This window comes from Sprattus sprattus (assembly GCF_963457725.1).
Source record: "Sprattus sprattus genome assembly, chromosome: 10".
Lineage (NCBI taxonomy): Eukaryota > Metazoa > Chordata > Actinopteri > Clupeiformes > Clupeidae > Sprattus > Sprattus sprattus.
Window position 1 is genome coordinate 16,568,582 of NC_137908.1, and position 27,819 is coordinate 16,596,400.

Genomic DNA, 27,819 nt, shown 5'->3' on the forward strand with positions numbered 1-27,819 from the left:
CACACATCAGTGTCAGTGAAGGTTGTGAAGAAATACAACATATGTACATCTCTTTTCAGGGTGGGAAAAATGGACCAGTGCCACTGGCCAATTATCACCTGCTATGATGCTGGCATAATGGATGAAGGACATCTTCTGTTTAAGCCTAATGTTTGGAGAGTGTGCCTACTTATTTTTATGTGCACATTGAGGTTTAATTACATTTAATTACATTTCTGTTTTTTCACATACATGCTTACAGAAATGCATTAGTGATACAATACCACATTTGTTGACCAATTGAAATAAGAATCTGTCAATTTCCTGTAGGCTACACTTCAACAATTGGTTAATTATATTGCAGTGTTGCAATGGTAACGATAGCAATAAAATAACATACTTGTAAGTGCAAAATAAGATTCTTCCGTAGCTGTTCCAAAAAGCTTACAAAAACAACAGATATGTTAGTCTGCTGAAATGAAGTGTTGGTCTTCGAACACATTTTGGCATTCCTTTCCTTCTGTACATAGATGTAGTCACTTTTGCTCCCCTATCTGTTCTCTTTTCCTGTAAAAAAACAAACAAACAAAAAAAAAATCTTTTTTTACCAACAACTGTTAAAGTAGAAGTGTGGAATTAGACTTTCTTCTCCTCAGAACCTAATACAATTGTAATTGTTGATGCTTAAAACTGACTTGAAAGAAAGGACTTAACACAGTAGTTTAACTCCAAACAATTTGTTTTTGAGTCTTTGACAGTTACGTTTTCAGCTGAGGAAACTGGTTTATTATATATTGGTCTTTGTCTGTTCAATTCTGAAAATGAATTGACTGAGAGGAGATGAAGTCTGTGTTTAAAGAGGTACTTTTGTCCATTTATTGCTGCAGTAACAGCTTAGCTATACAGGACCTGTATTATTTTTTTAGTTTTTTGTTTGTTTGTTTGTTTTGTACAGCGCAACAGTCCAACTTCGAAGTTTTTTCTAAACCTATGCAGTTTCTGGGCTGCTATTCCTGAAATGTTTTCTGTAGCCCTTCTGAGAGGACAAACAAATCAGAGAAGAATGAAGATTTTGTAACAATCTTTTTTTGTGCACCCAAATTGGTTTGAATTATTGTGGAGCTCTGTTATCTGTAAATGTGCAATAAATTATATTTGAAGAGTGTTCTCTTTATACACTATTTTGTGTTCACAGTATTTGGCAGTATCAGTATCCTGCCCTATTTTGCATGCTCTTGAGGCCTGCTGACAGCTTTGTTTTGATAGCTCCCTGTTGCTCATAGACCATAGATGGTTGTAACACAATTTTTAGAAGACCTGGAAATTTAGTAAACAAGTTTATTTACAGAGAATAGACATTTACAAAGAACACAAAAACAGTTCTAATATATCAAAATCAACTGACATATTACAGATATGGCTCCAAAAATAGATGAAGCTTGAATTACTTTGACCTGTACCAGTGTTGTTTCAGTGGAGAGGCATTGGTGCATAGGGCTCTGGACCAGTGGTGGTGTTCTAGCCTACATATCAGCAGCCACTTCCATCCCGTCAGCTGTTCTCTCTGTCAGTTCGGTGTGCTGGCTTGTTTATCTTATTTGATAGCCTCTGGCAGATTGTTCAAAAGTGAGCACAGATAGAATCGCAGATCACCAAAATGCAAATGAGACTTCACCATCTGTCACTCACTGCCACCACATGAGGGCAGTAACCAGGCTTTTTTGCCATTTGCAGGCTGTTTCCAATAGGATATGTCTATACTATAGGCTACACAGTAAGCCCATATCATACAAGGTAGGCCAACTCAATACCGAATAGGTTAGCTACAGCCTGCTATGCTGTAAGACCATGGCCACATTTCATTTGACCAGTTGCTAGGGTTGTTTTTCCATTTTTCCGCCCTCAACCTGTAAACCCCCTTGCAGGGGAACCACTGGGCTAATCAAACACAGTTACACTGAGTGCTGGGTTACTATTTGCAGTGAGTGAGCCTTTAGGCCAGGCCTAAGCTAGATATAACCCGTTTGACAAGTAGCCTAGCTTCCTAGGCATAGCCTACCTTAGTTAAATAGTGGGCTGTATTATAGCCCAAGTGATATTAGTCATCAGCCTCTTACATATTCTAGGTCCTCTCACTTTTTCAATGTAAGGTTAGGCCTAGATGGTTTGGGCAGCTCATCTCAGTAGCCTAGTAGGTTCCTTATAAACTACTTTTCTTTATTACGAAGCTCTGGACAGTCATAACTACATTTTCCCCCTCAGGACTCAAATTTGTGTGATATCTACAAGCATTTACAGCCATTATCTCTAACTGTCCATGCCAAAATGTTTTGCATACAAACAACATAATTTCAGTAGGCCTACTACAATTTGTTCAATTGAGTTTTGGAATCACATTCACTAGATGTACGTGCGCGCCCCCGCTATACAACGACAAGATGGCGGGCGCCGCCGGATCAGGTAGACGAATATACATTTTACATTTATATTTTGTGTCAGTGAAATCAGTGTATTCGAATTTATCGGACATGATTGAATTTCCTTGTTGTTTTATCGATATAAGACGCACGTATATTTGTCCTTCAATGTCCAGATTGTCTGGCGCTCCTGTCCCAGAAATGTGGGTGGGTTGCCTCCCTCTGCTTCCGAACTTGCATTGCTGCTGCCGGGTGTTTTGCGGCACCAAAAAGCTGTTGGTGGTGTGCAAATGAAACGCCTGTATCTGTGCGAGAAATTAGTGTTGCCATTTGCATGTTGTTTGATATTACGTGTTATTTTGTGGTAGTTTATAGTAAGAATATCACAGTAGTCAGAATATGTTATTATTAGCCTCCTCTGCAATAGAACGCTAGCTAGCTTAAAGGCTAATAGTTAGCTTATTCAACTGCACCGTCATGACAGAACGACTCAACCTGCAAAACCAGTAGCCTAGAAATTCATGATTTCTCAGCATGCATATGCTGCATTAACATAAAGATGTCTTGGTATTCAATAAAAGACTGAATATGTGCTACTTATTTCATTGTGTTTACGTTTGATTGTCCCACACAATTCTTCCATTCTGGTCGTTGTGCTGTGACGAATTTAGTTATATTCAGGTTCGGTGAATCCAAGGTTTTTAAGTGATTTTTAAGATCGGTTATTTGTTAGAATCATTTTTCAGAATAGGTCTCAGCAGTGGGTCACGTTGGGCACTGATTAGCCTGGTATTATCACGTAAGGTGCATTGGTCGACTTGGTGAACCTCAGAGTGGTTTGGGTACAGTTCATGGACCAGGAAATGCTATTACGATAAGTTTAGCCTGTTTTATTGGTTGTTTTATTTAGTTGATGTGTAGAAGCAGACCTGTTATTCATTTAATGCATAACTGTAACCGATGGGACTGGAGAGTCACTTAGGCAAGCAAAAAACCTCAGGTGGCAGAAATAAGGAACTGAAGGAAGACAGCCGTTTTCAGTCTCCAGAATACAACCTTTAAACATTGTAAACAAAACAAAAAAAGGTTTTATGTATGTTTAATGAATTTCTAACTTTTTGCAGCAATACACAATCAACATCCTGGTTCTCTCTTTTTGTAAAGGAATGAGGCCAAACGGTACACCTCCTGTATGCCTGGTGCTTCATTTTGGATCTGCCTGGATGGTCTTTTTTCACTGCAGAGATGACCAGTTTACAGTTGATCAGTGTGTGTTTCTATGTCCTCACCAGGCGTGAAAGTTCCACGAAACTTCCGGCTTCTGGAAGAGCTGGAGGAGGGCCAGAAGGGTGTTGGTGATGGGACCTGCAGTTGGGGTCTGGAGGACGACGAGGACATGACGCTCACACGCTGGAACGGAACTATTATAGGTCCCCCCAGGGTAAGACAGGCCCTTTAGCTCACACACTCTCAGAGGCTCATGTTAAGAGTCACTCAACAGGATGGGCTCATCTGTTGGTCAGTGTTGACACATCACCTGGTCTATCCTGACCAACTTTAATTTCACCCATTTCTGTTTGTAGGGGTGCTGCAAACAGTTTGGTGTGCAGATGTGGTCTCCATATTGTAGTGTTGGTGTTCATTAGCTGCTCTTTCTCTGCCTTTCCCAGACAATTTTTGAGAACAGGATTTACAGTCTGAAGTTGGAATGTGGACCGAGATACCCGGAGGTACCCCCTTTGGTCCGATTTCTGACCAAGATCAATCTGAACGGCGTGCACAACTCAAATGGAGTGGTGAGTTGTCCTCATGTTTCGAATTTGTAATGTCCTGGTTAGTTAACTACGTATGACAAAATGCATATAACCCTGTTGTCATTTGTAATCTCTCAAATTCACTCTTTGAAGAACCCACTCAGCATAGTGATTTTTGATTCCCTGCTCTGAGTCGAAATCCTAATCACGGATTGGATAATCTCAGCTCTCGATGGCCCGCCCACAGTTTGCATACTTGTGTGTGTGTTGCTGGCTATATTGGCAGCACTGTGGGAATTAGTCACTCACTTCCCTCCTTGAGCAACACTACAAAATGGCCAGTCATAGACTGTTGCTTTCACATGGAGTATAGAGGCCCTTTTGTCTGTGGTTGGTTGTTTTGCATGTCAGTCAAAGAGGTCCTTCTTGTCAAAGCAGACAGCCCCTGACTACCTTAATTTATAAAATGGGCCAGAACATTTGCTGAAGTATATGTATATCTACCCATTAGGGTTCTTGTTTTGATAGCATTAGGATCATTGTCTTTCTTATGAGCGTGTTTTGTTTTTGTGTGTGGGTGAGTGTGTTTGAATACATTTTTTATTTGTCTCGGCTCCCCTAGGTTGACATGCGTGCTGTGTCATCACTGGCCAAGTGGCAGAGCTCGTACAGCATCCGTGTGGTTCTGCAGGAGCTTCGGAGACTCATGATGTGCAAGGAGAATATGAAGCTGCCCCAACCCCCAGAGAGCCAGCTCTACAGCAACTGACCCCTCCATCCCCAGCCCCCAACTCCCTCTATGTTCCTCCTTATCTACAGCCACCATCCCTCCATACTGTTCAACGCAGCTCTACATTAAACAAAAACACACCTGCACTCACACACAAACACATTGAACTACACCACTCTGGCACATATGCACACACTGATACACAAAACCCCCACCTGCATATCTACACAGACTTTTCCCATTTTTTTTGCAAGACTCTTGAAAAATGAAAACAGATCCATCCTCAGTACCCTTGCCCCACCTATAGGCCATGCCCCTTCCTTTTTGCTGCAGCAGTCGGTGAGTGTTCCCCTGGCAGGAGACCTCACTGGACAGAAGAGATGGATGCACAGGCGGGTGCCACCCACCATGCAGACCAGACATTATGATACGGGAAAAAAAAGAAAAGCAGATACTGTACATCTTACTTATCTTTCTTTTTTTTTTTTTTTTTTTTTTAAATCTTTATTTGTTATACATGCAGATTGTGAATATAACATAAATGATCTTGTTAAGTGTGCCTGTGTGTGCTGTGTCATAGCAGTGATGGCAGTTTCAGGTGAACAGGCAGCCTCAGCAAAAAGTAAATGACATTTGTGCACTGTCAAATATCCAGCTGACCCATTTAGGTCCCTTGAAAAGTCAAAAATTGGAGAGAGGCCTACACTGCGGACTGTGTAGTGTCTCGGTCACGTATGAATGCGGATATTTTGCTTAGAGACCTGTGCTTTTCATGCTATTTTTAGCCTAATCTAGCTCCTCATATAGAACCTGAGGTCAGGATCAGAAGTCAGCTGTTCTTATTCTAACGCAGGCAGTTTAGTGTACCTAAGTCACTGTTGGTCACTCACACTGACAGAATAATGTGCTACAAAAGCATTACATTCAGACAGTTAGTTTTTTTTGTGAAATGTACCTCAACGAGACAGACCTAGCCCACTGCGCTCTACAATATGGTCTCATAGCTGAATTTACCATTTATTACACTTATAATCAGTACACAGTAATACACATTAATTACTTAAGGATATGTACTTTTAACTGCAGAGCTGCATTGCACAGGAAACACCACAAGGCCAGCTAGATGTCACAAATATAAGGACATTTTAAAGGCATTCTCCCTGTTACAATACTGAGACTTGAATGTGCAACCCAAATTAATTGAGCAAATGAAAGAATAGGATATAGCATTCATTTGTCATGGATTTGACAACTACATCGTATTCTACATCACCACAAAAGTTATGTTACATTTAAGGTGCCCAATTTATTACAGAGCATGTGTGTTGTGTTTATCTGCTTAGAAATATGACCTGGAGGTAGCATATGCCAATGCTTAGTTACGCAGGTAATTAGAATCAGCATCGGAGAGGAGAGGATGTACACAGTATTCCTATGTGAGACCTCTGTCACTATCCATGCCTCCTCGGTGGGCGGCATGTGAGTATTGATTAAATTCAGTGATGGCACTGTCTCCTTGATTATATGTGAACAAAATGATGTAAAACGTATGCAACAGTTTCAAACTAAAGACGGTTAAATCTTTAGGCACAGACTGAAAACAGTGTCTGTCTGTCCTCCCTGTGGAGACAATGGAATTGCAGCAACTGCCTGTCTAGACCTGTAATTGCATATACAGTCATGGGTTCAAATGGACCAAAATCTCTGTATGTTCAAGGATGTCTGGAAGGACCTGTTGGTGCAATTGACATTTGGACCCCCCCCACACACACGCACACGCACACACACACACACACACCCACATACACACACATTTGTTTGTAAACAAATGGGATGTAATTTGTCTGCAAATGAATGCAGTTAATGTAGCTGTAGTCGAAACACCATTCCCATAAGGGGGAAAAGCCCTGCACTATTTGGATGAACCAGGTTGCGCAGTCATTGAATATGTCAGGTTACGATCTTCAGTACTGTGGGTGACAGGAAGTGTCTGCTAACTAAACTTGATTATTATTTACTCAGTATTCTCTGCAAAAATTCAACATTCACGATGAATGAAGCTAGCTACCCAACATATTTTTATTGAATATATGTTCTTGTTTCACTTAGTTATCTTTGGGTTCTATTTATCATAGACCCTAAGCACTACTTTTTGATCACTGAAACTTAAAGCACTCTGATCAGTGAGTTTCAAACAGTGGGATAAAATTGGAGACTTACATGTTTGAAAGGGCAGAGTATGTCATGTATGTAATTACTCTCACAAACTTTCGTTTTCACGAATGAGTTTGGTCATCTCTGTGAAGAATGTTACGTATCTTGTGACTTAAAAAATTAATAACAAACAAAAAAAATTGCTTTCAGAATCGTGTTTATTTTGACTTTCAGTTGCGTCTTTGATGACATATTTGTTAATAATATAAAATGCCTAATAAAAGCATTCAGATTGTTCCTCGGATTGCATGGGGAACTTTGGTTCTATAGGCAGATTAAAGGACTGCACCTTTGGTGTTGTCAAGAGACATAGTTCGAAATACTCATATAATGCAAACTTACTCACAGTCAAAGCTAAATAGGGCTTATGTTAAATTGCCATTACCGCTGGCGATTGATATTACTACATTTTACATCCATACACAAAGCACTGAATTGAAATGTTTGCCAGAAGACCCTGGGCAGTGGTGGTTTGGTATTTGGTCTGGCACTCAACCTCAATGCTAGAATTGTGGTGAAGTGTTTGAAGGTAGATAATAGAGCTGTTTTGACGACAGACAACCAGGCCAACTTTTCCCACATGCCTGGAGGAGGGCGTATAATTACACTGTACTTCCGGAGACATTTAAAAACCTTTCCCCCAACAACAGGAAGACTTCTGACACGCAACCATTCTTCTTACACCCCTACATCAGTGCTCTCACCCAGCCAGGTGATTGGTTCCTGTGGCCCAGATTAGCACTTCTTCCTCCCTCAACCCCCAAGAGAGCCCCTACTCCTGATCCAGACATCTAGGACCTCACTTCTGCAGTACAATACACCTCTGACCAGTCTTAAACAAATAGACTCACACAGGCTTGTTCAGGCCGATTTAGAGTCGGTTTTTAACGCATAACCGTAAGCACATAATTTACACAAGGGACTCGTTTTGATTTACGGTTCCTTAAGGTTCCTTAAAGATTGTGCGTGTTGCAAAGCAAATCAACGCCAGAACTGTAGGTTTTATTTTGATTGAAGTAAGCGTATTTATTGCAGCAGGACAAAGGAAAAAAAACATACCGGAGCATGAAAGTGTAGTGGGCGAAAGGCTTTATGTTATGAATACATGTGTTACACAAAATACAAAGGTTGGCAATTCAGTACCAGTGGCGAAAAAGACAGATCACATTATGCAAAAGTTCGTTTATGACACATCTTTTAATGACGGCCACAGCGCTTTAAAACGATGTGTTTATGAGTTACATTATTCAAAGGTGAGAGGTAAACGGCGAGAGAATCGCCAGGTGTACCTTCTCATCATGAGTGTATGTTGTCAGTGCTTGTAATAAAACGGTGTTGGCCGCAAGTTAACTCCACGTTAATGTTAGCTTTTGTATGAGCAGACCGGGCTTATTCTATCAAACTCACGCTTGCCTCAGGGTGCAATTGATTGATTCACGTCAATATGAATGGATGACATGACTTACAAGTGGTGGAAAATGAATATGAAAGTATTTTTTTTGTGAATTAGCGCGTTCTCTCCAAAACATTCGCGGGTGATGTCTCCTGTGAGAATGGGATAGTCTCCCCATAAATTTGCGGTCATTTGAGCGTCCTTATAAGTGTTTAAAGAGGGTTTGCAAAGGAGTTCATGTCTTCGGACCTCTTCTGTTATGTTTGTTCATAACCCACAAGAAGAGGCTTGTGAGACAGTCTGCAGGCTATTCATGATTAAAAAAAGGGTCTAAAAAAGACTGTAGTATGCTATGAAACCGGAAACGTGATTAGCAGGCCAATCACAGTCTTAGCGAGCTGCGTGGGGCCGGTGTGGCTTTGTCGGAGAGTCAGAAATTTTGGGGGACGCACTTAAGCACGTAAAGAGGGTTATGTAACTGCGCAAGGGGCTCTTGTGTATCTTACGTGCTTACGCGTTGCGTTTAAAACTGACTATAAACCGACCTTTAGGCTTGTTGAGTCACTAAGTGAAAATGACTGATTATTTTCATTTGTGAGGTTTTCAGAGTAGAAACAAGTTACTTGATAGCATAGTTGGCTGGGTAGCCAGCAAGCTGTATTTACGGTATTTCTAATATCAGGATGTGGCTGTTCTTTATCTCTTGAGATGCTGTTACATTGCCCGTCAGTGCAGAGGTATCAGAGTGCTACCATACCTCTCATCTCTCCCTGATGCTGTAGTAGTAATTAAGACACCACAAAAATGAACCAAGCAACAAGCATTATTATCAGAACAGTGTTTAAAGATCTGACCAGACGATGATAGACACTCATAAAAAATGAACAAGGCAGGTCAGGTAATATGCTGAAATACTAATACATATGGGAACTTTGTAAGAACATTGTGTATTCAGTAAATGTGATTCAGTTTTCCTGTAGCCCTCTTTTTTCTGTGATTCTGTAGAAGCATAGAATGTATTTGCTTGGAGGAATTTAATTCTGAATGATGTTGATATGGTGGTTTAGGGCCTAATTATCTGCCTCCATACATGACTTTAGCCACTGTCCTAAATTGTGCATTATTAACAAACTGTGTAAGTGGGAATTGTTGTTGTTTTTTTTTTTTTAGCTGCTGGACTGACACCTCCAAATGTGTGAGCTGAGGAGTCAGTGAAACCAATATAACAAAGTGTGTGTGTGTGTGTATGGTTGGTTTGTTTTTGTAAGTTTTATTGAAGGCTGCAGGTCAGGTCAGTATTGTTGGTGCAGCTGAGCCCTAAGGAGAGTTTAGATGTGTCAGGGGGGTGTTTGTGAAAGTGTCTGCTTTGATGGTTCAAACTCTGGGAAGCCTCTGCAAACATGCAGACCATTTGGTTTTCCCACAGAAAGTGTCACTCAATCACACTCAGCATCTGCGAACTGTTTATTTAAAGATAAACCCATTACCCCAACTAACTCACTTTTAGTATACTGCTGGTTCAGCTCTGCTACTGAGAAAAAATGGACCATGAATATTTAGGTCACACTAAAACATTTGTTTTATAGGTGAAAGTGGCCCACAGCCAGGAGACAGTGGCCACTTATAGGCTACTGATTAAACTAATTGGCTGATCATGTCTCTTGTTCTGTAGAGTTGGCTTGTGTGAGAAAAGTGAATGGCCCTTTAAGTGACCCTAGAGTCATGTTACACATTCCTGTAACATTACTATACTCAGGCAGTCTTTTGATTTTCTTCAAAATGTCACCGGATGTCATGTGGATCAACAGAAATAAAGTTTTTACAGTACTGCTGCACTGGATAGATAAAAAGGAAAGAAAAAAAAGAAACCAGACAAACTGACTGTAATGACCATATCTACTAATAGGCTGTATCTGAGGGATGAGACCTCATGTGGAGAAAGCAATGCATGTCTGACCAGCTCCTCCCCTCAGAGGGGTGAAAGAATAAAACCACCTCCTCAGACTGTGTTGTCATACTTGGTGCCAAGACACGTGGAATAACTTGTAAGTACCGTTTTATGGCCAACTGTTGGACATTTGTCAGACATTTTTCTGTCTGGTAAGAAATATTATTGAACAGACACATTATAAAAACTCGCTGCCGTTTCTTTCTTTCTTTTTTTCCCACAAGTAACCGCAGTCATAATGGCTTTCACAATGCTGAGGACGATCGCGTCCCATTACGCATACACAGATTTGAGCTTAATGTCTGATGATGAAGAAAACCACAGTGGTAGCGACAGCAGCTCAGAGCAAATGTATGGATGCTGCACCGGTGCTGAGAAGAAGCGGACAGCTGCGCTGATGCCAGGCACTGGCGGGATTGTAGTGGTCAGGCAACGCAACTCGGCCAACGCAAGGGAACGCGAACGGACACAAAGCGTCAACACTGCCTTCACCGAGCTCCGAACTCTAATTCCCACGGAGCCTGTGGACCGAAAGCTCTCCAAAATCGAAACACTTCGCTTAGCATCAAGCTACATCTCCCACCTAGCCAATGTTCTTGTTACTGGGAATGGGCAGCTGGAGGGACAGCCGTGTCTTGCACCCGTGGTTGAAGGGAAGAAGCCTCGGACCATCTGCACTTTTTGCCTGAGAAACCAACGCAAAGGGGTAAGACAAGTCCACCAGATTCAGTCTAAAGCACATAGTAGCTAACACATAGGAACGTATTTTTGTACAGTGCGCACACCCAGGCCTACCAAAGATTAGCGCGAGGAGTTTAGAGATAGGCAATTAACTTAATTAATTAACTTCAGTCTAAAGCGCGCATAGGCTATTACTTGCTTCGTGATAACATCAATGGCATGCTTAAGTCCAGAAATAATTATTATTGTTTCTCAACCATTTAATTTCCTCTTCTAGATAAAGGATGGAAGAGACTGTCAGAAACATTTCAAGACGCATGCAAGTCAACGGTAGGCCTACGCCGAAGATTGGCATCATGGTGGACATCATCGAGGATTCGATAAGAACTGTCAGTAACTGTCATTCAATCAGACAGCTCAACTGCAGAACTGAACAAAACTGCCCCTCACTGGATTTAGTTCTGCCCACTAAGCTGTCTGGACCTCAAAATCCACAAACTGTGACACATTTGAGAAAAGTCCTATATTTTTGTGATTTCAATGATTATTAATGATGTTTTTTTTATATATAAAATATATATTTTTACAAAAGAGGCACTGCAATGTAGTTTGACATTCTTGTGTTATGATGAGTCAAAAACATCAACAGGAAATCAGCTTGGGAGTAATTGTTTTTGTACATTTAGCTGTCAATAGTAACAGAGTTGTGTGGAAATCTGACAGAAATTCGAAAAGATGTCTCATTCACACCAGATGTTAGACTCTGTGCTATCAGTTTCTCTGATTCAAACTTGTGTTTTTGTTGAAGAAAAAAAGGTTGGACATAGGCTAGTTGTGAGTCCAGTGTTTTTAGCATTTTACCACAACAGACACATTGTGATATTCAAGAAAATGATGGATTCCATGCATTAGTAATATTTAAGAAGAGGTTTTAAGAAGACAAGCCCGAGGGACAGTTACATTAACTACTATTTGCAAGATAAGCTTTTTATATGTGCCACAGGCAAGAAAACGTGAGCAACGGTTTTAATGAGTTACAATGAAGTCACAAGACAGATTTATGCCGGTCTGTTTTTGATTAGTCACAGCCAATAATACCTGTACTTTTCAGCCTGGACCCGCAGCTGCTGTTGTGTCAAAGGTGTGAGTCACTGATCACTCTGAGAGGAAACATGTGGGAGTGAGAGTGTGCAGTGTGTGTGAGTGCATATTTGTGCAGAACTGATCTGTGACGTGATGTTGACCACACAGATTTGAGAAACCACTGACATACTGTCTCCTGTGTATGGGAGAGGCCTGTGTATCAGTGAAATAGCAGACCGCTGCACGAATCGAGACTAAATCAAAAATGATTCTCGGCCAGTAAAAGCATTTGTTTGTGTGTATTTTGTCAGTGTTAACGGGCATTGTAAACTACAACTGCAAACGTATGAATGCCGGTTGTCTCCAGCTCAATTACTTCAAGTGATTAAGTGTCCTAAAAGTCATGTCACCTTTCCATGGACCATTTGACCCTGCAGCTGCCAGGGATGGTTAGGGTCTCAACCTATCGCCTTGGCCCTTAGCCCATAGCAAATTGCTCCCAAGAGTGTCCCCCACCGGAGGATGTTGTAGAGAGGCAGGAAGGAAAGCATTTGTGTGGACGAGCCCTGGGGGACACCTCCTGAGGTGTCTGGGTCCTGGCCAGTTCTGACATCATTTTGAGCCTTGCTCACTTCTGCATGCCTGCTTCATTTAAATCTGGAGTGGGAATGCTGAATCCTAAAGAGGACCAAACCACAACAGAGCAGATCAATCAAATTAAAACCGCTTTAATAATTTATAGATTGACAACATGTGTCAACTCATTCATGTTTAATAATTATTAATTATTATAAATTGTTTGACCTTACTCACTTACCGTGTAAGCCATACAGATAGGGCCACATTGCCTTCCTCAATGTGCAACAAATCTCAGGTCCAATGAGGTGGGTTCAAACTGCAACTGTCACATTTTAGTTAGATGTCAACACTGTCAATCTAAGCTAGGAATCACAACCTAATCACATGAATCACACCCTAACATAGGCTTAAGCATCAAAGCACTTATATGAACAAGGAATAGTAGTAACTTTCATTAATCATTAGTCATTTTAAAATGAGTTGCATATTTCAGATTCTGGCCAATACTGGCTGTTTACGACAGTCAACTGAATTTTTGTAATCTTTTGTTCAACCTGAATGCTTAGGAAACATTGATTCCTTTATAAAAACTTTGGTCACCCTCAGCTTTTATAACCCTTTCCCCAAAGGACATCGCTTTACCCAGCAAAAGACAAACTTGTTGCAATAATTACTTACACACACACACAATAACTTTTATACAATACATTTACATAAATGTGCCCACAGACACATACACAATATAATGTATCTATTGTTTTCCTGTGGTTGTTGGTGCAACAGAACTAATGATTGTTTTATATCTGAGCCAGTGTGAGGCTGGTTGTGCAGTCTGATTGCAGGACATTTCTGGACTTCCCTCTGTGAAAATGGAAGGTTGTTAGGGTTCCATCAGAGGTTAAGATGCTGGGGCAGAGGTGAAAATTCTCAGATCCGGTGATCCCTCCCATTCTGTCCAAATAATAAAACAATACCCCGGGGCAAGTTCATGTCTCATGGGAGGATCAGTGGCTACCTTCCTAAAAAACGGAAACAGGAGCATTGTCACTATTCTCAGTTTGAGCATAAAGGTCATGAAGTTAAAGGAAAATTGCCAAGTAAGACAAATTAGAGAGGATCCTTCAGAGTGAGTGATTTCTTGCAAGTTGTGTTACTGTTACTGTATCCATCCGAAGACAACTGGTCTAAAGAAGTGAAAACGGTTGATGAAAAAGTAATTTATAAAAGGTACTAGTTTCATCTGACATGCTGGATATGTTTTAGCATATTGGAACACATAGGCTATTTGAAACCCTTACTAAATGGTGAAGGTTATGCCTGAAGAAGGAACTTTGTTATTATATTTATATAGCAGTGGAGGATATCCCCAATCAAGTGCCCAGAGAGCTGCCTCCTCTTACAGTCTTGAAGCCTACAGTTGAACAAACCAGACTATCAGTGCAGACACACAACTTGAAATATGACACAAGGCTTAAGTCATTGGTGTTTTTTATAGTCTCATTTTAGGCTAGGTGTTCTTCCCTGTTAGTTTTATGAAATCAATGTCCTGCGCTCATCTGTTTGTGCTGCAGCTTGGAGTTGGTGGATAGCCATATTTAATAGCCCTTTTTCATACTCATCATTAAAATCATGCAGCAATTTTGAACACAGATATTTTCCTATAAACATAGAGTATATTTACCACATGCTTAATTTGTATTATGAGGTTGTTCAGACTAGCTCTGCCCAGAATAGTATGTGTTTAAGCAGGCATGTAACATCCATTAAAGGTGAAGCCTTACAATGGTGACTAGGGTTAATACCTTGAATATCCTTATAACACTTTTTTTTTTTTTAAACATGACAGCAGCGAATGGGAGTACATTCTTCCAGATCTTGATGGCGGAATTCAGATGATTGTGTTAAACCAATCCGAAAACAAATAACAAATTATCTAGGCGGGAACTCCTGTAATGTGAAATTTGATTTGATGTTGGGTTCAGGGGAGTGTTTGGTTTCGATACATCGGCCATATTGTGTCTGAGACTGCAGAATAATCTTACTACACTGCTGAAAAGAAGGAGGAACTCAACGACTCTTTTAAATAAGAGTGGTTTGCCTCGCCGGTTTCATCAGAGGTATATGCAATTATAGGTCAATGTGTTGCTTTTGAATATTTGCCCTTAGCAGCTCCCTAATTTTAACGCAGCATCAGTAGCTAGCTAGCCAACTAGCTACCGAGAGAGGAACCGGCTTCAGGCAGCTTGCTAGCAATAGCTTGTTGCAGCCATAGGTTATAGGTATACGGGTTTGCTGGCTAGTTGGCTAGCTAGCTAGCTTGTTGACTGCCCTCGGGCAATGGGCGAGGTGGGTAACACTTCAGTCATAGCGGGAGCTTTACCTAGCAGATCTTTACAGACATCTATGCCGTGGTCCTAGCCAGTGGTAACGTGAGTTGGGGACTTTGTTCGTCATTGGTCTGGTGAAGTGGAAGCAACTAGCCTTAAGTCTGGATTTAAGAGTGGCTAACGAGTAAGCTGTGGGAATGATGACTTGGTTTGGTAACGTTAGCTTTGGATGGCTAGTGTTGGCTCGGTAGCCAGGCAGCTAACATGGTGCGGGCTTAGATCTTTAGTTAATACGGGCTAACGGCCTACTGGTGATTTCCGGTGGGACAAGCCCACACTAGTTTACAGTAGCCGAGCAATGGATTAGTTTATGGATTAGCTATTATGATACGTGGATAGCTAAATGTTAGTTTCCTTTCTCATTCACCAACAGCATCACGCGTGCTCCCGTGCTCTTAGAATCGAGCCTTCACCGCCTTTCGTTCGAGGCCGGTAGTTGGGATCAGTGTAACATGACACATCTTGTATTTTGGGTTTACTGTAATCTCACATCTACCGATGAACCTGTCGATGCGCTGTGTGCATCACCATGCATCATTTAGGAGGATACAATTGATGATGCGTGTCCAACGGCAGCTATTGCAAGCCACGTTATTTGTGCAACAGAGAACTTGACCCATTGTGGCTGATCTTCCTTATAAGGATAATACAGTTCAGGTCTTACAGGACGACAATGTCATCAGTTCGAGCTAGATGGTTATTGATTTGCTAGAATGGAATTCTTCATACCCCTTTTAACCCATGTTATTGAGAGTGGGATGTTTCTTCCCCCTAATATAAATCTGTCTATGAGACATAAACGCTGCATAATGACAGTATTGCGTTCAGTCTTGATTAATGCCCTAACGTCTAAGGTCTCGAGAGTTATGTGATCATGGATGATCTTTAGAGTCCTTACAGTGCATTCCTTATGTCTGTTTAGGGGTACGTCTACTGGTATCAAATAGTCTTTTGGTTATTCTCACCAACAAGTACCAGCATAGGATAACCCATGCAGTTTATGCATAGGTCTGACAAGACAAAAGCTTTGTTGTGTTGGAACATGAAATGTGATAGGCTGTTGAGGTTGGGGGTGCCTGTGTTTGCCCCGAGATTACCTCCACAGCGGATGTTTCTACAGTCTACTACTGGTAGGACAGTCTATTGTTGATGAGATATCTATTTTGTAGCCCCCAGAATCAGCCTGTACCCAGTACACCCCCCCCCCCCCCCCCCTTCTTGAAGCAGGTGTATTTGTGTTTAGGAAAGATGACCTACTTGCTTTTGTCCCAGTGCAAGTTGTGGCAGGGGTCAAGTACTGAGATGTCAGCAAATAGAACAGAAATATTTAAAACTCAAATGTCAATTATTTAGTCAGTGTCTACTGTTTGGTTAATAGCCTGTAATAAAACTTTTGCTTTATTAAATGTACACCAATTATTTCTTCATGTCTCTTTGCGATTCAGTTACAATACAGAGGTGCCACAACTCCCTCACCGTGGCCCCCGGCCCTCATCCACAACCCCACCCCTCCTCCAGTCCAGTCCTACCCAGCTGCAGTAAAGCGCCACCCCTTACCTTGCCAAGCTGTCGGACATGTCGGGTCCTGTTCCAAGTCGGGCACGGGTCTACACAGAAGTCAACACACATCGCCCCCGCGAGTACTGGGACTATGAGTCCCATGTGGTGGAGTGGGGGTAAGCAAATACTTTTATTTTAACAGAAATGTTTATGCCAGTTTAAACAGGGTTCTAGTATGTTGTTAAAAGGTGGTCAAGTGGGGGTAACCAAATGCTTTTATTTGAATAATAGTTTTTAACAGGGTTGTAGAATGTTGTTAAAAGTCAGTAAGGGTATGGTTAAATCTATATCTCAAATCATGTAAGTCCAAGAAAAGAAAAGCAATTCAAACAGTAAACCTGTGTCGCACCAGTGATTATGATGCAGGAGAAATTCGCCTTGGATGTAGTTTAGACCAGTTGTGCACTGGCATTATTAGAGGGCCAAAGATGAAAAAGCAGATTTTTGTTTTGTGGATACTGGAGAGCTAGGAAAGAGCCTAGAATGCTCAACATTTCCTGCTGCTTGTTTAGTATTCCAAATGGTTGCCATTGCTACTTTGTTTTACATAGGAAGAAGAGTTATGGCAGGTGATGCATCAAGATGTTGTCAGAAGTATTTTATTTTCTATTCTCTGGTATCCATATACTTTAATGGATAATACAACACAGTAGGTAGTGGTAGGTTTTGGTAGTGGTGGTAGTGGTGTATAACCATGTATTGGTAGTGGTGTATAACCATGTATTCTTCCCTCTGAGATAAAAACAGGCCTGCTTTTGGTATATCCAACAAATACATCTGCAAATTGTTCATAAAGAAAGAATTAGACCCCAGTGAGGACCTCATAATTTGTTTTACAGGTATTTGTGTGCTGTGATTTAAAAGTGGTGTTGTATCCGCAGAAACCAAGACGACTTTCAGCTGGTTCGGAAACTGGGGAGGGGGAAATATAGCGAAGTGTTTGAAGCAATCAACATCACAAACAATGAAAAGGTGGTCGTCAAAATTCTCAAGGTAAGGCAGGTCTGACTCCATACGCAGTCTGTTACAGCTTCCCAAAAACCATACAGTTTTATTCCTCAGGGACAGACCTTTTCCAGAAAGAAATTTGGTTCAGCTGTGGTTTCAAAGTTCATGACATTGACTTGTTCCTAATTTGAACAAGAAGAACCATGCTCAACTTCAGTTCACAGCTTCTCCTCACTGTAATCTCCCTGGTACCCGTTTGTCTCAAAAGATTATAAACCATTTTTAGTGCTTTCGTTCTTCCTCATGTTAATTGAGAACACATGATACATAAATGTTGGTTGATCAGGTCTTGGAAAGATGAGACTTCCAGTAGTGAAATAACTGTCTGAAGCAGACTTTTATGTAAAATTGATTCTCTGGTGCAGCCAGTGAAGAAGAAGAAGATCAAGCGAGAGATTAAGATCCTGGAGAATTTGCGTGGAGGCCCAAACATCATCTCCCTCATAGACATTGTGAAAGACCCTGTGGTGAGTGCCGATGAACAGACTGATTTACGAAAGCAGCATTAGACAAGGCCTTTAAGACATTGTCATGTGATTGTCTTGTCATGTGATTTTTGTATTCCTGTCATTGTATTCGCATTTGGGACATAAACTCACATTTAGGTATTTGACATTTTGATTTGCGATGGTTCGTTGGATCATGGTTCATATTTGGCTTATTTGAATTCCACTGTCCCTGTGTCCCTTTTAGTTTTTTTTACTTTTGGTGTAAATTCTTACTATTTGTTTGTACCACTTTGCTAGCAAGTGTTTGATAATAATGAAATGCTAAAAGTGAAATCTTACTTGCAGTCTCGGACCCCAGCTTTGGTGTTTGAGCATGTTAACAACACAGACTTTAAAGTAAGTGGTCTCTGTCATATTTATCAAGGGTTTTACATTGCACACTGCAGTTATTTAAAACCATAGTTTATGAAATGATTCTCTTATCTTTTATTTTTACCTTAGCAACTCTACCAGACCCTGACCGACTATGACATTCGCTTTTACATGTTTGAAATCCTCAAGGTGAGTGTGCTTGTATTTGCGACCTAATGAAATCTAGAGCAGTAAGCCAAGTTTGGGACTTAAAACTAACTTTTGGCCTAATGATGTATTTTTAGGGTTGACTACATACTTGTTATTGGAAGTTGTGTGGGATGATCTTCTCAGCATATTTAGCGTTTTGAAATCACTCCCAATGTTGTGAGTCAGTTCGAGTCAGTGCGACCATGTCGACTCAATGAGATGCCATTTTGGTTCTTTATATTGTCCCCCTCTCTGACCTACAGGCTCTGGACTACTGCCACAGCATGGGCATTATGCACCGTGATGTGAAGCCACACAATGTAATGATTGACCATGAGCACAGGAAGGTAAGGACCGCGGAAGGGACTCCTCTCTAATGTGAAAAGTGTGATCTAGGATTATAGTCTGATTATAAGTAGTTTAACTGACACCAGGCATTTACATTCAGTTAATGTATTGATCATTTTTTTAATCATAAATTAATAACATTTGCAGACTTTGTGTCCTAATTTCATAGGGCAATAGGCACTGCGAACAAGCTTTGCGCATCAGCAAGCACTCTTGGAGAAAAGGCGGGAATACCTATATTTGCCCATTTCATTGGCACAAAGCAGGGCACAATTAAGCATAAATGGGTTGAGTAATTAGTGGAAGTGGCAAGAAAGTAATCGTTTATCAGCCAATCCATTTGCCCATACTGTATTAACGTTAACACGGAGCTTAGTAATTGTTCTACAGTTGAGCACACAATTAATTCCGGTCACGATCAGAGAGGTTTACACAAGAGGAGATGGAGGTCCGCCCAACATGAAATAATTTACAAGCTTTTTGAGAAAAGGGAGTTGCTTTGATTTATACTTGGAACTCCTGACCCACCCTTGTTTGCACTTAGAATATTTCTCATGTTATGAAATGAGCAATATGATTTTGCCAAGTTATTAAAAAATTTGCTTTAGATCATGCGCAGCGGACTGTAAATGTTGCCAGCCGTGTTGCCCATCAATAAAATTAGGGCCCATTAAGGTTAAGCATTGTGGTTAATTATATGAACATCCAAATGGGACAAAGTTAATGTTGGCTTTAAATACAAATAAAAACACATTTGGCTTGTATTCATGTACAAGAAACCTTGAAGTCAATGTGCAATTTTGAACCTAGTGATAAACGGCCGAAATGCTCCTCATTGGTGAGTGTTTGGGTTTTGACTGAAGGTTGCTCATAATTCTGTGAAAATAAGGAACATCCAGTCATCTAACAGAAAGTAGAAACAGCCTTTCCTTACATTAGTGTGTGCAGATGGCTGCATGTGTGGGCTACTAGCACTCATCTGAGAGACAATTGAGTACATCTACTCACACAAACCCTTTCTCCCCCTTTAAAACTGGAATTGGTAGATGCTCTCATTTTCTTGTTTCAGCTTTTAGTTTGGCTCGTTTAAAAAAAAAAAAAAAAAATTCAGATCATACAGCATACATTCTGATTATGTCTCTTGCTACAGTTACGTTTGATTGATTGGGGCCTGGCGGAATTCTACCACCCTGGACAGGAGTACAATGTCCGAGTCGCCTCACGCTATTTCAAAGGGCCAGAGCTTCTGGTGGACTACCAGGTATATATTATGTTATATATTATACTATATGTGTGTGATTTAGAACCAAATAGACCATCATTCTTGCGCAACCTGTGGTTAAGACTTAACTCTTAGACAGGGATAAGGCAAATGTTCTGGCAACATCTGCTGCTTGTCCGCTGTTATTGTTAAATGCTTCAGGTGGACTCTTTCATTTTTTGTCAGTCTACTTGTGGTATTCATATGCTGTGCTCTGAACTACTCTGTCTCTGTAGATGTACGATTACAGCCTGGACATGTGGAGTTTGGGCTGCATGCTGGCCAGTATGATATTCAGGAAGGAACCTTTCTTCCATGGACATGACAACTATGATCAGGTTGGAAAATCTGTGTTACTCAACTTTTTTTTACCTTTTTTAATACCTAGTATTTTTGTGCTGCAGTTGACCAATTGAAATTAACTTCTTTTACATCAGTTTTATGGTAACCTTTCCCCCCAGGCCAGACTTGAATTGTGAATTGCTTCTTTTCTTTATTTCAGTTGGTGAGAATAGCCAAAGTGCTTGGTACTGAGGATCTCTATGATTACATTGACAAGTACAATATTGAACTGGAGCCTCGTTTTAATGACATTTTGGGAAGGTAAGTTGGCAGCTGAGCATATCCAGAATGGTGTTTCAGATTCCGCTCGTCTCCAGCGCTCCTCTGACTGGACGTCTTGTACTCCCCTAGGCATTCCCGTAAGCGGTGGGAGCGTTTTGTGCACAGTGAGAACCAGCATCTGGTGAGTCCTGAAGCACTGGACTTCCTGGACAAGCTGCTGCGCTACGATCACCAGGCACGGCTGACCGCACGCGAGGCGATGGAGCACCCTTACTTCTGTGAGTCAATATGTGCATTTATCGGTCGCTCTGTCATTTGGTTTAACTAGGTTCATCCAGCACAGATCAGACATGTTTCTTCTAATACTTAATAACAATTAATGACCTACTCAGAAGTAATAACGTGGTCTTTTTGAAATCATTGTATGGATCACGTTTCGTCAAAAACTGCTGTATTAGCGTTGTTGTCGTAGTAGCTGGGGTTGTCTTACACCATAGACATTGATATAATGCAGTTGTGATGTATTGGGATTGTTAAAAAAAAAAAGCAATAATAATGTCCCATCTTAAATGACACCGCATTTTTAACCCAAGCCTTCACTAGTGTTCAACTTTTCATGTGACTCGCACAGAATCTATGATTGTTCACAATTCAGCTTTTTACAGATGAAGAGAGCATGATGATAATAAGTGTGCTGTGTCTTTGCAGACCCCATTGTGAAGGACCAGTCTCGTATGACTGGATCCACTAATGTCCCTGCTGCCAACACTGCTGTGAGCAACACCAATATGATCACCGGTGAGGCTCCTTCACCACTCCTGTAGAGTAACACTGCCTTCCATGGATTGAGTGGGAAACTGTTATTGGACACATTTTTATGTATAGTATACATTATGCATGTATACTTATGGATAACTGTGGACTATAGTGTTTGTATGCCAGCCAGGCCTGAGATCTGGCTTGTCATATTTTCAGCTTTCAGTGTCTGAATGGATTTTTGATCCATGCTCCCTTCCTTTTTCATTCCAACTGAACTGAACATGGTGTTTGCCTGCAATACCAAAACATCTATAAGGAAAATGACCAGAAAAAGCAGGATAAGATCTAGCATTTACATGGCACCATGTCCAAGTGGGTGCCGAAAGCGCTATGGAATTCCTCCAATGCATGGAAAGTTCTAGAGACCACAGACACTGCTGACTTATGCGTTCACTGAGGTGGAATGCATGCTCTAATGTGTTTTTCACGGCTAACTGAGACTGTCTCCCTGCTCAGGCATTGCTGCACTGCCTGCCTCTACTGCCCTGGGTCCCCTGGCCGGCTCTCCTGTCCTGGCCGCTGCCAACAGTCTGAGCACCCCAGTGCCAGCGGCGGCCGGTGTCCCCCAGTGAGCGCCGCCCTGTCCTTCCCACCCACCCGCCCCTTACAAACCCCCCTGAGCTGCTGCCCCGGAGGGGGATGCCAATCTCTGCTGTGGTGACACTTTTCTTTTCCTGGGTCATTTTGGGAGGAGGGTCTGGGGGTAGTTTTTTGAATCAGAAGACATAATTTGTGTATGTGTGAGAGTGTGTGTGAGATTCAAGGTTTAAGTTGCTTGACAAACAACAATAATGTGTCTGGCGGCTGCATGCGTGCGTGTGTATGTACGTTTGTGCTCCTGTTCTACAAGATGTTACACACCCACAGATGAGCTGTTCAGAAAAAAAGAAAAAGAAAATCAACACAGTCTCACAGGTGTCAAGATCACAGTTTAGTTTAGCGTAGACGACGTGAAGCGAGAAGTCGTTCGGACCAAAAGTAGCATGTTTGCAAAGACACATGGAGGAAGGGACTGATTAATGCTGACAACCTGGAGCTTTTGGCCACGACATGCAGCTCTTAGCTCAGTATTAGCGCAACAGCTCCCTAGTGGAGTGGACGCCACAGTGTTTTGATAATGGTGCTGTTGTGCTGAATCAGAGGGCGGGACAGCCCTGATCACATATACTTGACCTTAAAACACTTCTGCCTGTGCCGTATGTAAAGCCTGTATACCAAACATCATACTCATTTTCTGCTGACTTTGTTTTTGTAATGACGACTTGAGACCTGTATTCCTAATTTCATGAGTTATGGTTTGGGACTTGAGTGCTGGAACGGTCTCACTGTTTGCCAGGGGTTGCAACGGCCGTGCTGTCTTGTCGGTTCAATCAGTTGGGTTGCCTGGCGTAGCCATCTGCTAAATGTTCAGTTTGAAAGAGACGTTTTCAACCTGCTGCTTTTCCACTCTCTTGAATTCATTCAAGTAATTTATGAAAACCAAAGTTTACTCAAATGCTTGGAAAAAGTATAAAATATCCTCTCTTTTTTTTTTTTTTTTTGCTGAAGGTGAATATTTTTGAAATCTTCACGGGTTGAATATTAGTTTGTTTGTTTGTTTTTTAAAGAGAGGGAGAGAAGGCAAACAAAGGTAATACTTTTGTTATGGTGGATATAGCTTGAAATGCTGTATCTCTTGCATCTGCTGTCAAGACCTAGAAAAAGTGTATTTCATTTTGTAATATTTAGTCAGGGCTTTGTTCTGTGCACCTGTTGGCTCACACTTGAATACTTAAGGACGTACTGAACTTGAAGGGATGAAATATTTTTCCTTGCATTTATAGTGCCCAAGAGGTTACTGTAACTGAAGACTCAATGTACATATAAATATGCATACTTTTTTCATTTAAAACCTTACAATCCTACAGAATACATGCATACATCTACTTAAATAATGAAGTTGTATGAGTCCTTAACATCACTGTATATATTTTTATGTTCCAATGTAGAGGAGTAGTCTTTGAGAATAATTGTGTAAATAAACAAGTGTTTTGTTTATTAAAATGTCTGGTTTTATTGTTTATTATTGTAGGTACACTTCACAGTATCGATGAAGGATATGCCACTCTCACATGTAATGTTTAACTTAAGGCCACTGTAACACAAAACAGATGTCAAGATTGATTGTCTTGTAAACAAATGACAGATTAGTTACCAAATGTCCACCAGTTAAGGTTAGCAAATACTGGTATATAATTTTTTGAAAGGATGTTTGCTATAAATATGAATACAGTGATTTGGACAAGCTCCACTTGGGTGTAATTGATTCAAGTAGCACAAATAGTGTCAGCAGTAACTACACAGAATATATTGTTTAAGAGCCAGATATTCAGTGGAGTATCTGGTCTTCATGTTCTGTGACCATAAAACCTAGTCAAAGAACCCATTACAGGACAATTCCCATACCAAAGTCTTATTCATTGAGAAAGGATATGCACATTCATTTTTGTAAAGGCAAAAAAATTGATTGGTCTCGTGTTTTCAATATAATGCCAGCCCATGTGAAAAGAGCATTTCCTTGTTTCCACGATTACATTATGCAAAATGGGTTTCAACAGTGGCGGCTGCATCTTTACATCACTATGGCAACCTTGCTGGGCTTTCATACATCTCTGCGGGACAGTTGGTTTGATGTGGCCTGCAGACAACTACACACTGGCGTTTGAGATGCTACACACCCTTTGATATGCTGGTGAGGATGTCCGGAAGCCGTCAGATCGATCATGAAATCTGCCGTAAAGAGTAAAGGATAATCAGAGAACTGTTAAGCACAGTGGCATCAAATCCAAGTTTCAATCAACCTCATCCTCTTTTCAATAGCTCAGATGAGTGACTCATTGTGAAAATATTTGTTGAAAAATTTGAAATCCTATGAATAGCAGTTCAGAAAACCAGTTTGTGGAATTAATTATGGGCCAACAGACTGAACTGGTGAAATACACACATTGGGCATCATTCTCGAAAATATTCTGAAATTTCTTCTGAAATGTTTCTTACGAACTTTGAAAAATCAACGTAAGAAAAAGATCTCCGCCAGATTCATGAACGCCTGAAGTGTTCTCAGCTGTGCTACCCCGAATGAGGTTTCTTAAATTGAAAGCGCGTTCTCGTGCACCCCGCTAGCTCCTTATAAGGGACGCAACCGTAGTGACATGTGCAGTCGGAATCGACCAAATCCAGGTGACGCAACTCGAAAGGGAATCGTGTCAAAGTGGAAAGCGGGCACCGGTTGAGTAAACGCAGATCTAGCTTCATTGGTGCAGAGGTAGAGGTACTGTTGCAGGATGTAGTTGTGTCCATACTTTTGCTATATCAACACGAGTGATTTTAGTGCTTATTTATTTATTCACTTACATTTGCAGTGTTTGTGACCTGTAGGGCTTTTAATCATTTTATCGTAAAATCATGACTATAAATGTGAAACGTGTTAATGATACAAATATTCTCTCTATTATTATAATTATTTAAATTCGAGGATGTCTGTAGAATTGATGTGAACGCAATCACCAACGGTTTCTCACAAATTGAGCCCTTAACACTTCTATCACGGAGCGGCCACTTGGGGCATCTTGTGTTTTTTGAGGAATTGCATTTAAGAAAACTCTGGCCGTATAACTACTGTTATTTTGCGTTCTGAACTTCTTCTGAAGTTCAGAACAAATCCCAGATGAGAAAACTTTCATAAATGCCAAATTTGTTCCTAAGACACCGGAAGTGGAGTTCAGAAGAAATTCCTGTCTTATATTCTTCTTAACTGCGTTTGAGAATGAGGCCCATTGTTATAAAGATAAATGTAAAAATAATCCAAATGCTGAACCTTTTTTCAGAGAGCTCCCGGTCAATCTCTTGAAGCGACTTTCCTTTTGTCTCAGGGAGCATGAAGTAGATGAAAACAGTAGATGCCACTGCAATCACTCCATACAGTAGGAATATGCCAGACATGCCTATTACATCTGTAAATCCATGGAGAAATCACAATACATAACAGTTACATCCATGAACAACTACACAGGTCTGAGCACTGTTCCAATCTTACCATAGTCTCATATTGTAGTGTATTTAAGTTTGAATTGTGAAAATTAGCACATGATTCTAAAGGAAACTTACCAATGACATTGAGGAAGGAAAAGGTCACTATGAGATTGGCAGCCCAGTTGAAGCAGTTAATGAAGGCAAATGCCCTTCCTCGCACTCCAGCTGGAAATATCTCAGTCAGCACCAGCCAAGTCACTTTGCACAACACACAACACAAGTCGTTATGTTATGCACACACACACACACACCCACTGTCTGTGTTCTGAATTATATTACCAATCACTGGTAAAAACCTTTGTATTAGATTCTACAGGCCTGAACTTTTACAAAATGAACTAAAATGCCATTTACAGCATGAACAAATGCATTATACCCGAATATTTTGAGTCTCAATATGTCTAATTATTTCTTAAGCTGTGGATTTTAAATGTGCACTTACTTGGTCCAAATCCAACTGAGTAAGCACTCACTATAGCCATCATGCTGACTAATATCACCCAGTTCACTGATTCATGATCGGATCCTCCTGGAGCCTCTGTGGAAACTGGGATGGTATGGAGGTGGGCTGATAGCTGCAGAGTCCCTGATGCAGGCAGAGATCTGGTCAGGCTTCCATTGGGATAAGTAATCGTCCTGATGTTAGTGGGAATATGTGTCAGAAGTGTGCCGTTGGCAGGTGAACTGCAGGGGCTCCTGGGATCCAGCACTGAACTGCCACTCAAAAACCCGATGATCAACAGGCCCACAGCCATCACTGTACTCCCACCAATCAGCAGTGGTCGTCGACCAACACGGTCTGCACAAACCATGGAGGCCAGAGTTGTGATTACTTTAACAATGCCAAGCCCAAGCGAGGCCAAAACAGCCGAGTCTGTGCTCTGAAAGCCAAGCGTATGGAAGATGGTGGAAGCATAGAGAAGCACATTGGGCTGCCCTGTAAACTGTTGGAACAGGACTAGCCCCAGCCCAATGGATGTCCGTGTCCGCATGTTGTCCTTACTCTGAAACAAATACCACGTGCTGTACTGCTGTCTGTCTGCCTGGTGGTCCTCCACTAAAACTTCATCTTCTGCAATATCTACTAGTCCTCTTCGGCTTTCCCTTGACTGGCTGTCTGTTGTTGCCACTTTTGAGCGTAGGAACCAGATTGATATCAGTTGAAGCATTGTGGGCACCATGGCAAAACCAAACATATACCTCCACCCCTCAGTAGTATCGGACAGGATGTAGTTGAAGGCATATGCAGCCAGGATTCCCACAGTGATACCCACCTCATACAGAGTCACCATCAGACCCCTGCGCTTGGGGGACACCATCTCGGACACAAAGATGCAGCATGACATGGAGGAGATACAAATGGCAAAGCCTGTTATGGCACGACCAGTCACCAGGATGACAAAGAACCCGCCGGTGGACAGCAAGCCAGTCCCTGCTATCACCAAAACACAGCTTAGCAAAATACAGTTCCGTCGTCCTCGCTGATCGATTAGCCAACCACCGACCAGTGAGGCACAGAACGCTCCCATCAACAGAGCACTGACTATGGTCTCCTGCTGTACACAGCCCAGTTGGAACTGGGTCTGCAGCTGGAGCAGCGCTCCAGAGATGATACCCAGCTCATAGCCAAATACCAGCCCTCCCAACGTAGACACAGATGCCGCAAGCAGTGGAGTAGGGCAACCTGAGAGGGAAAAACATAATGAGCATCATGCAACACCACCTGGAAAAAGTACTTCGACCTCACACTACATTTGAGGGTCTACTGATGGTTAATGTGGCACATCTTATCAATATAGCCTAAGCCTGGACCTACAATAAAGATTCTGAAAGATTTGCTGAGGACATTTTCACATTCTTAGTAGCTTACTGCTCAAATATGCATAATAACAAAATATTTTGTCATTAGACATGTTACAAAAAAAACAGCACACAGATAACAATAAATGTCTCACCCATTTTTGAAGATGCGGTTGCTCAGCTGTGCACTTGGATCTTAGAATTGATCATAGC

The 27,819-nt window shown here is 41.3% G+C and overlaps 4 protein-coding genes across 4 annotated transcripts; 3 read left to right on the forward strand and 1 right to left on the reverse strand.

The window, feature by feature from the left end:
• The first annotated feature begins 2,393 nt into the window (after positions 1-2,393).
• LOC308371104 (ubiquitin-conjugating enzyme E2 variant 1-like) lies at positions 2,394-6,393 on the forward strand. Its single transcript, XM_080845892.1, has 4 exons — positions 2,394-2,439; positions 3,689-3,837; positions 4,067-4,192; positions 4,773-6,393. Exons 1-4 carry the CDS (start codon positions 2,418-2,420, stop codon positions 4,917-4,919), a joined length of 444 nt encoding a protein of 147 aa, XP_080702018.1. The 5' UTR covers positions 2,394-2,417; the 3' UTR covers positions 4,920-6,393.
• A 4,153-nt stretch (positions 6,394-10,546) lies between these two features.
• Positions 10,547-11,672, forward strand: tcf15 (transcription factor 15; the record flags this gene model as incomplete). The annotated part of the gene is given in 4 exon segments (XM_080845694.1): positions 10,547-10,577; positions 10,580-10,629; positions 10,632-11,141; positions 11,394-11,672. Coding segments are annotated over 4 exon segments (648 nt in total). The 3' UTR covers positions 11,451-11,672.
• A 3,155-nt stretch (positions 11,673-14,827) lies between these two features.
• On the forward strand, positions 14,828-23,644 carry LOC308371572 (casein kinase II subunit alpha). Its single transcript, XM_080846530.1, has 13 exons — positions 14,828-14,895; positions 16,611-16,841; positions 17,607-17,718; positions 18,099-18,200; positions 18,528-18,578; positions 18,684-18,743; positions 19,007-19,090; positions 20,242-20,352; positions 20,589-20,690; positions 20,855-20,955; positions 21,046-21,194; positions 21,625-21,714; positions 22,192-23,644. The coding sequence occupies exons 2-13, from the start codon at positions 16,741-16,743 to the stop codon at positions 22,305-22,307; spliced, it is 1,179 nt and encodes a 392-aa protein (XP_080702656.1). The 5' UTR covers positions 14,828-14,895; positions 16,611-16,740; the 3' UTR covers positions 22,308-23,644.
• A 778-nt stretch (positions 23,645-24,422) lies between these two features.
• Positions 24,423-27,806, reverse strand: slc2a10 (solute carrier family 2 member 10; the record flags this gene model as incomplete). The annotated part of the gene is made up of 5 exons (XM_080846356.1): positions 27,762-27,806; positions 26,249-27,490; positions 25,882-26,004; positions 25,592-25,727; positions 24,423-24,504 (listed from the first exon to the last, which is right to left on the reverse strand). The coding sequence occupies exons 1-5, from the start codon at positions 27,763-27,765 to the stop codon at positions 24,423-24,425; spliced, it is 1,587 nt and encodes a 528-aa protein (XP_080702482.1). The 5' UTR covers positions 27,766-27,806.
• Positions 27,807-27,819: the final 13 nt, after the last annotated feature.

Coding starts and splice junctions, on each gene's coding strand:
- LOC308371104 (XM_080845892.1), top strand. CDS start 2,418: ATGGCGGGCGCCGCCGGATCAG. Junction 2,440..3,688: donor GGCGGGCGCCGCCGGATCAG/GTAGACGAATAT, acceptor TGTCCTCACCAG/GCGTGAAAGTTCCACGAAAC. Junction 4,193..4,772: donor TGCACAACTCAAATGGAGTG/GTGAGTTGTCCT, acceptor CGGCTCCCCTAG/GTTGACATGCGTGCTGTGTC.
- LOC308371572 (XM_080846530.1), top strand. CDS start 16,741: ATGTCGGGTCCTGTTCCAAGTCGGGCACGGGTCTACACAGAAGTCAAC. Junction 17,719..18,098: donor TGGTCGTCAAAATTCTCAAG/GTAAGGCAGGTC, acceptor TCTCTGGTGCAG/CCAGTGAAGAAGAAGAAGAT. Junction 20,691..20,854: donor GACATGACAACTATGATCAG/GTTGGAAAATCT, acceptor TCTTTATTTCAG/TTGGTGAGAATAGCCAAAGT.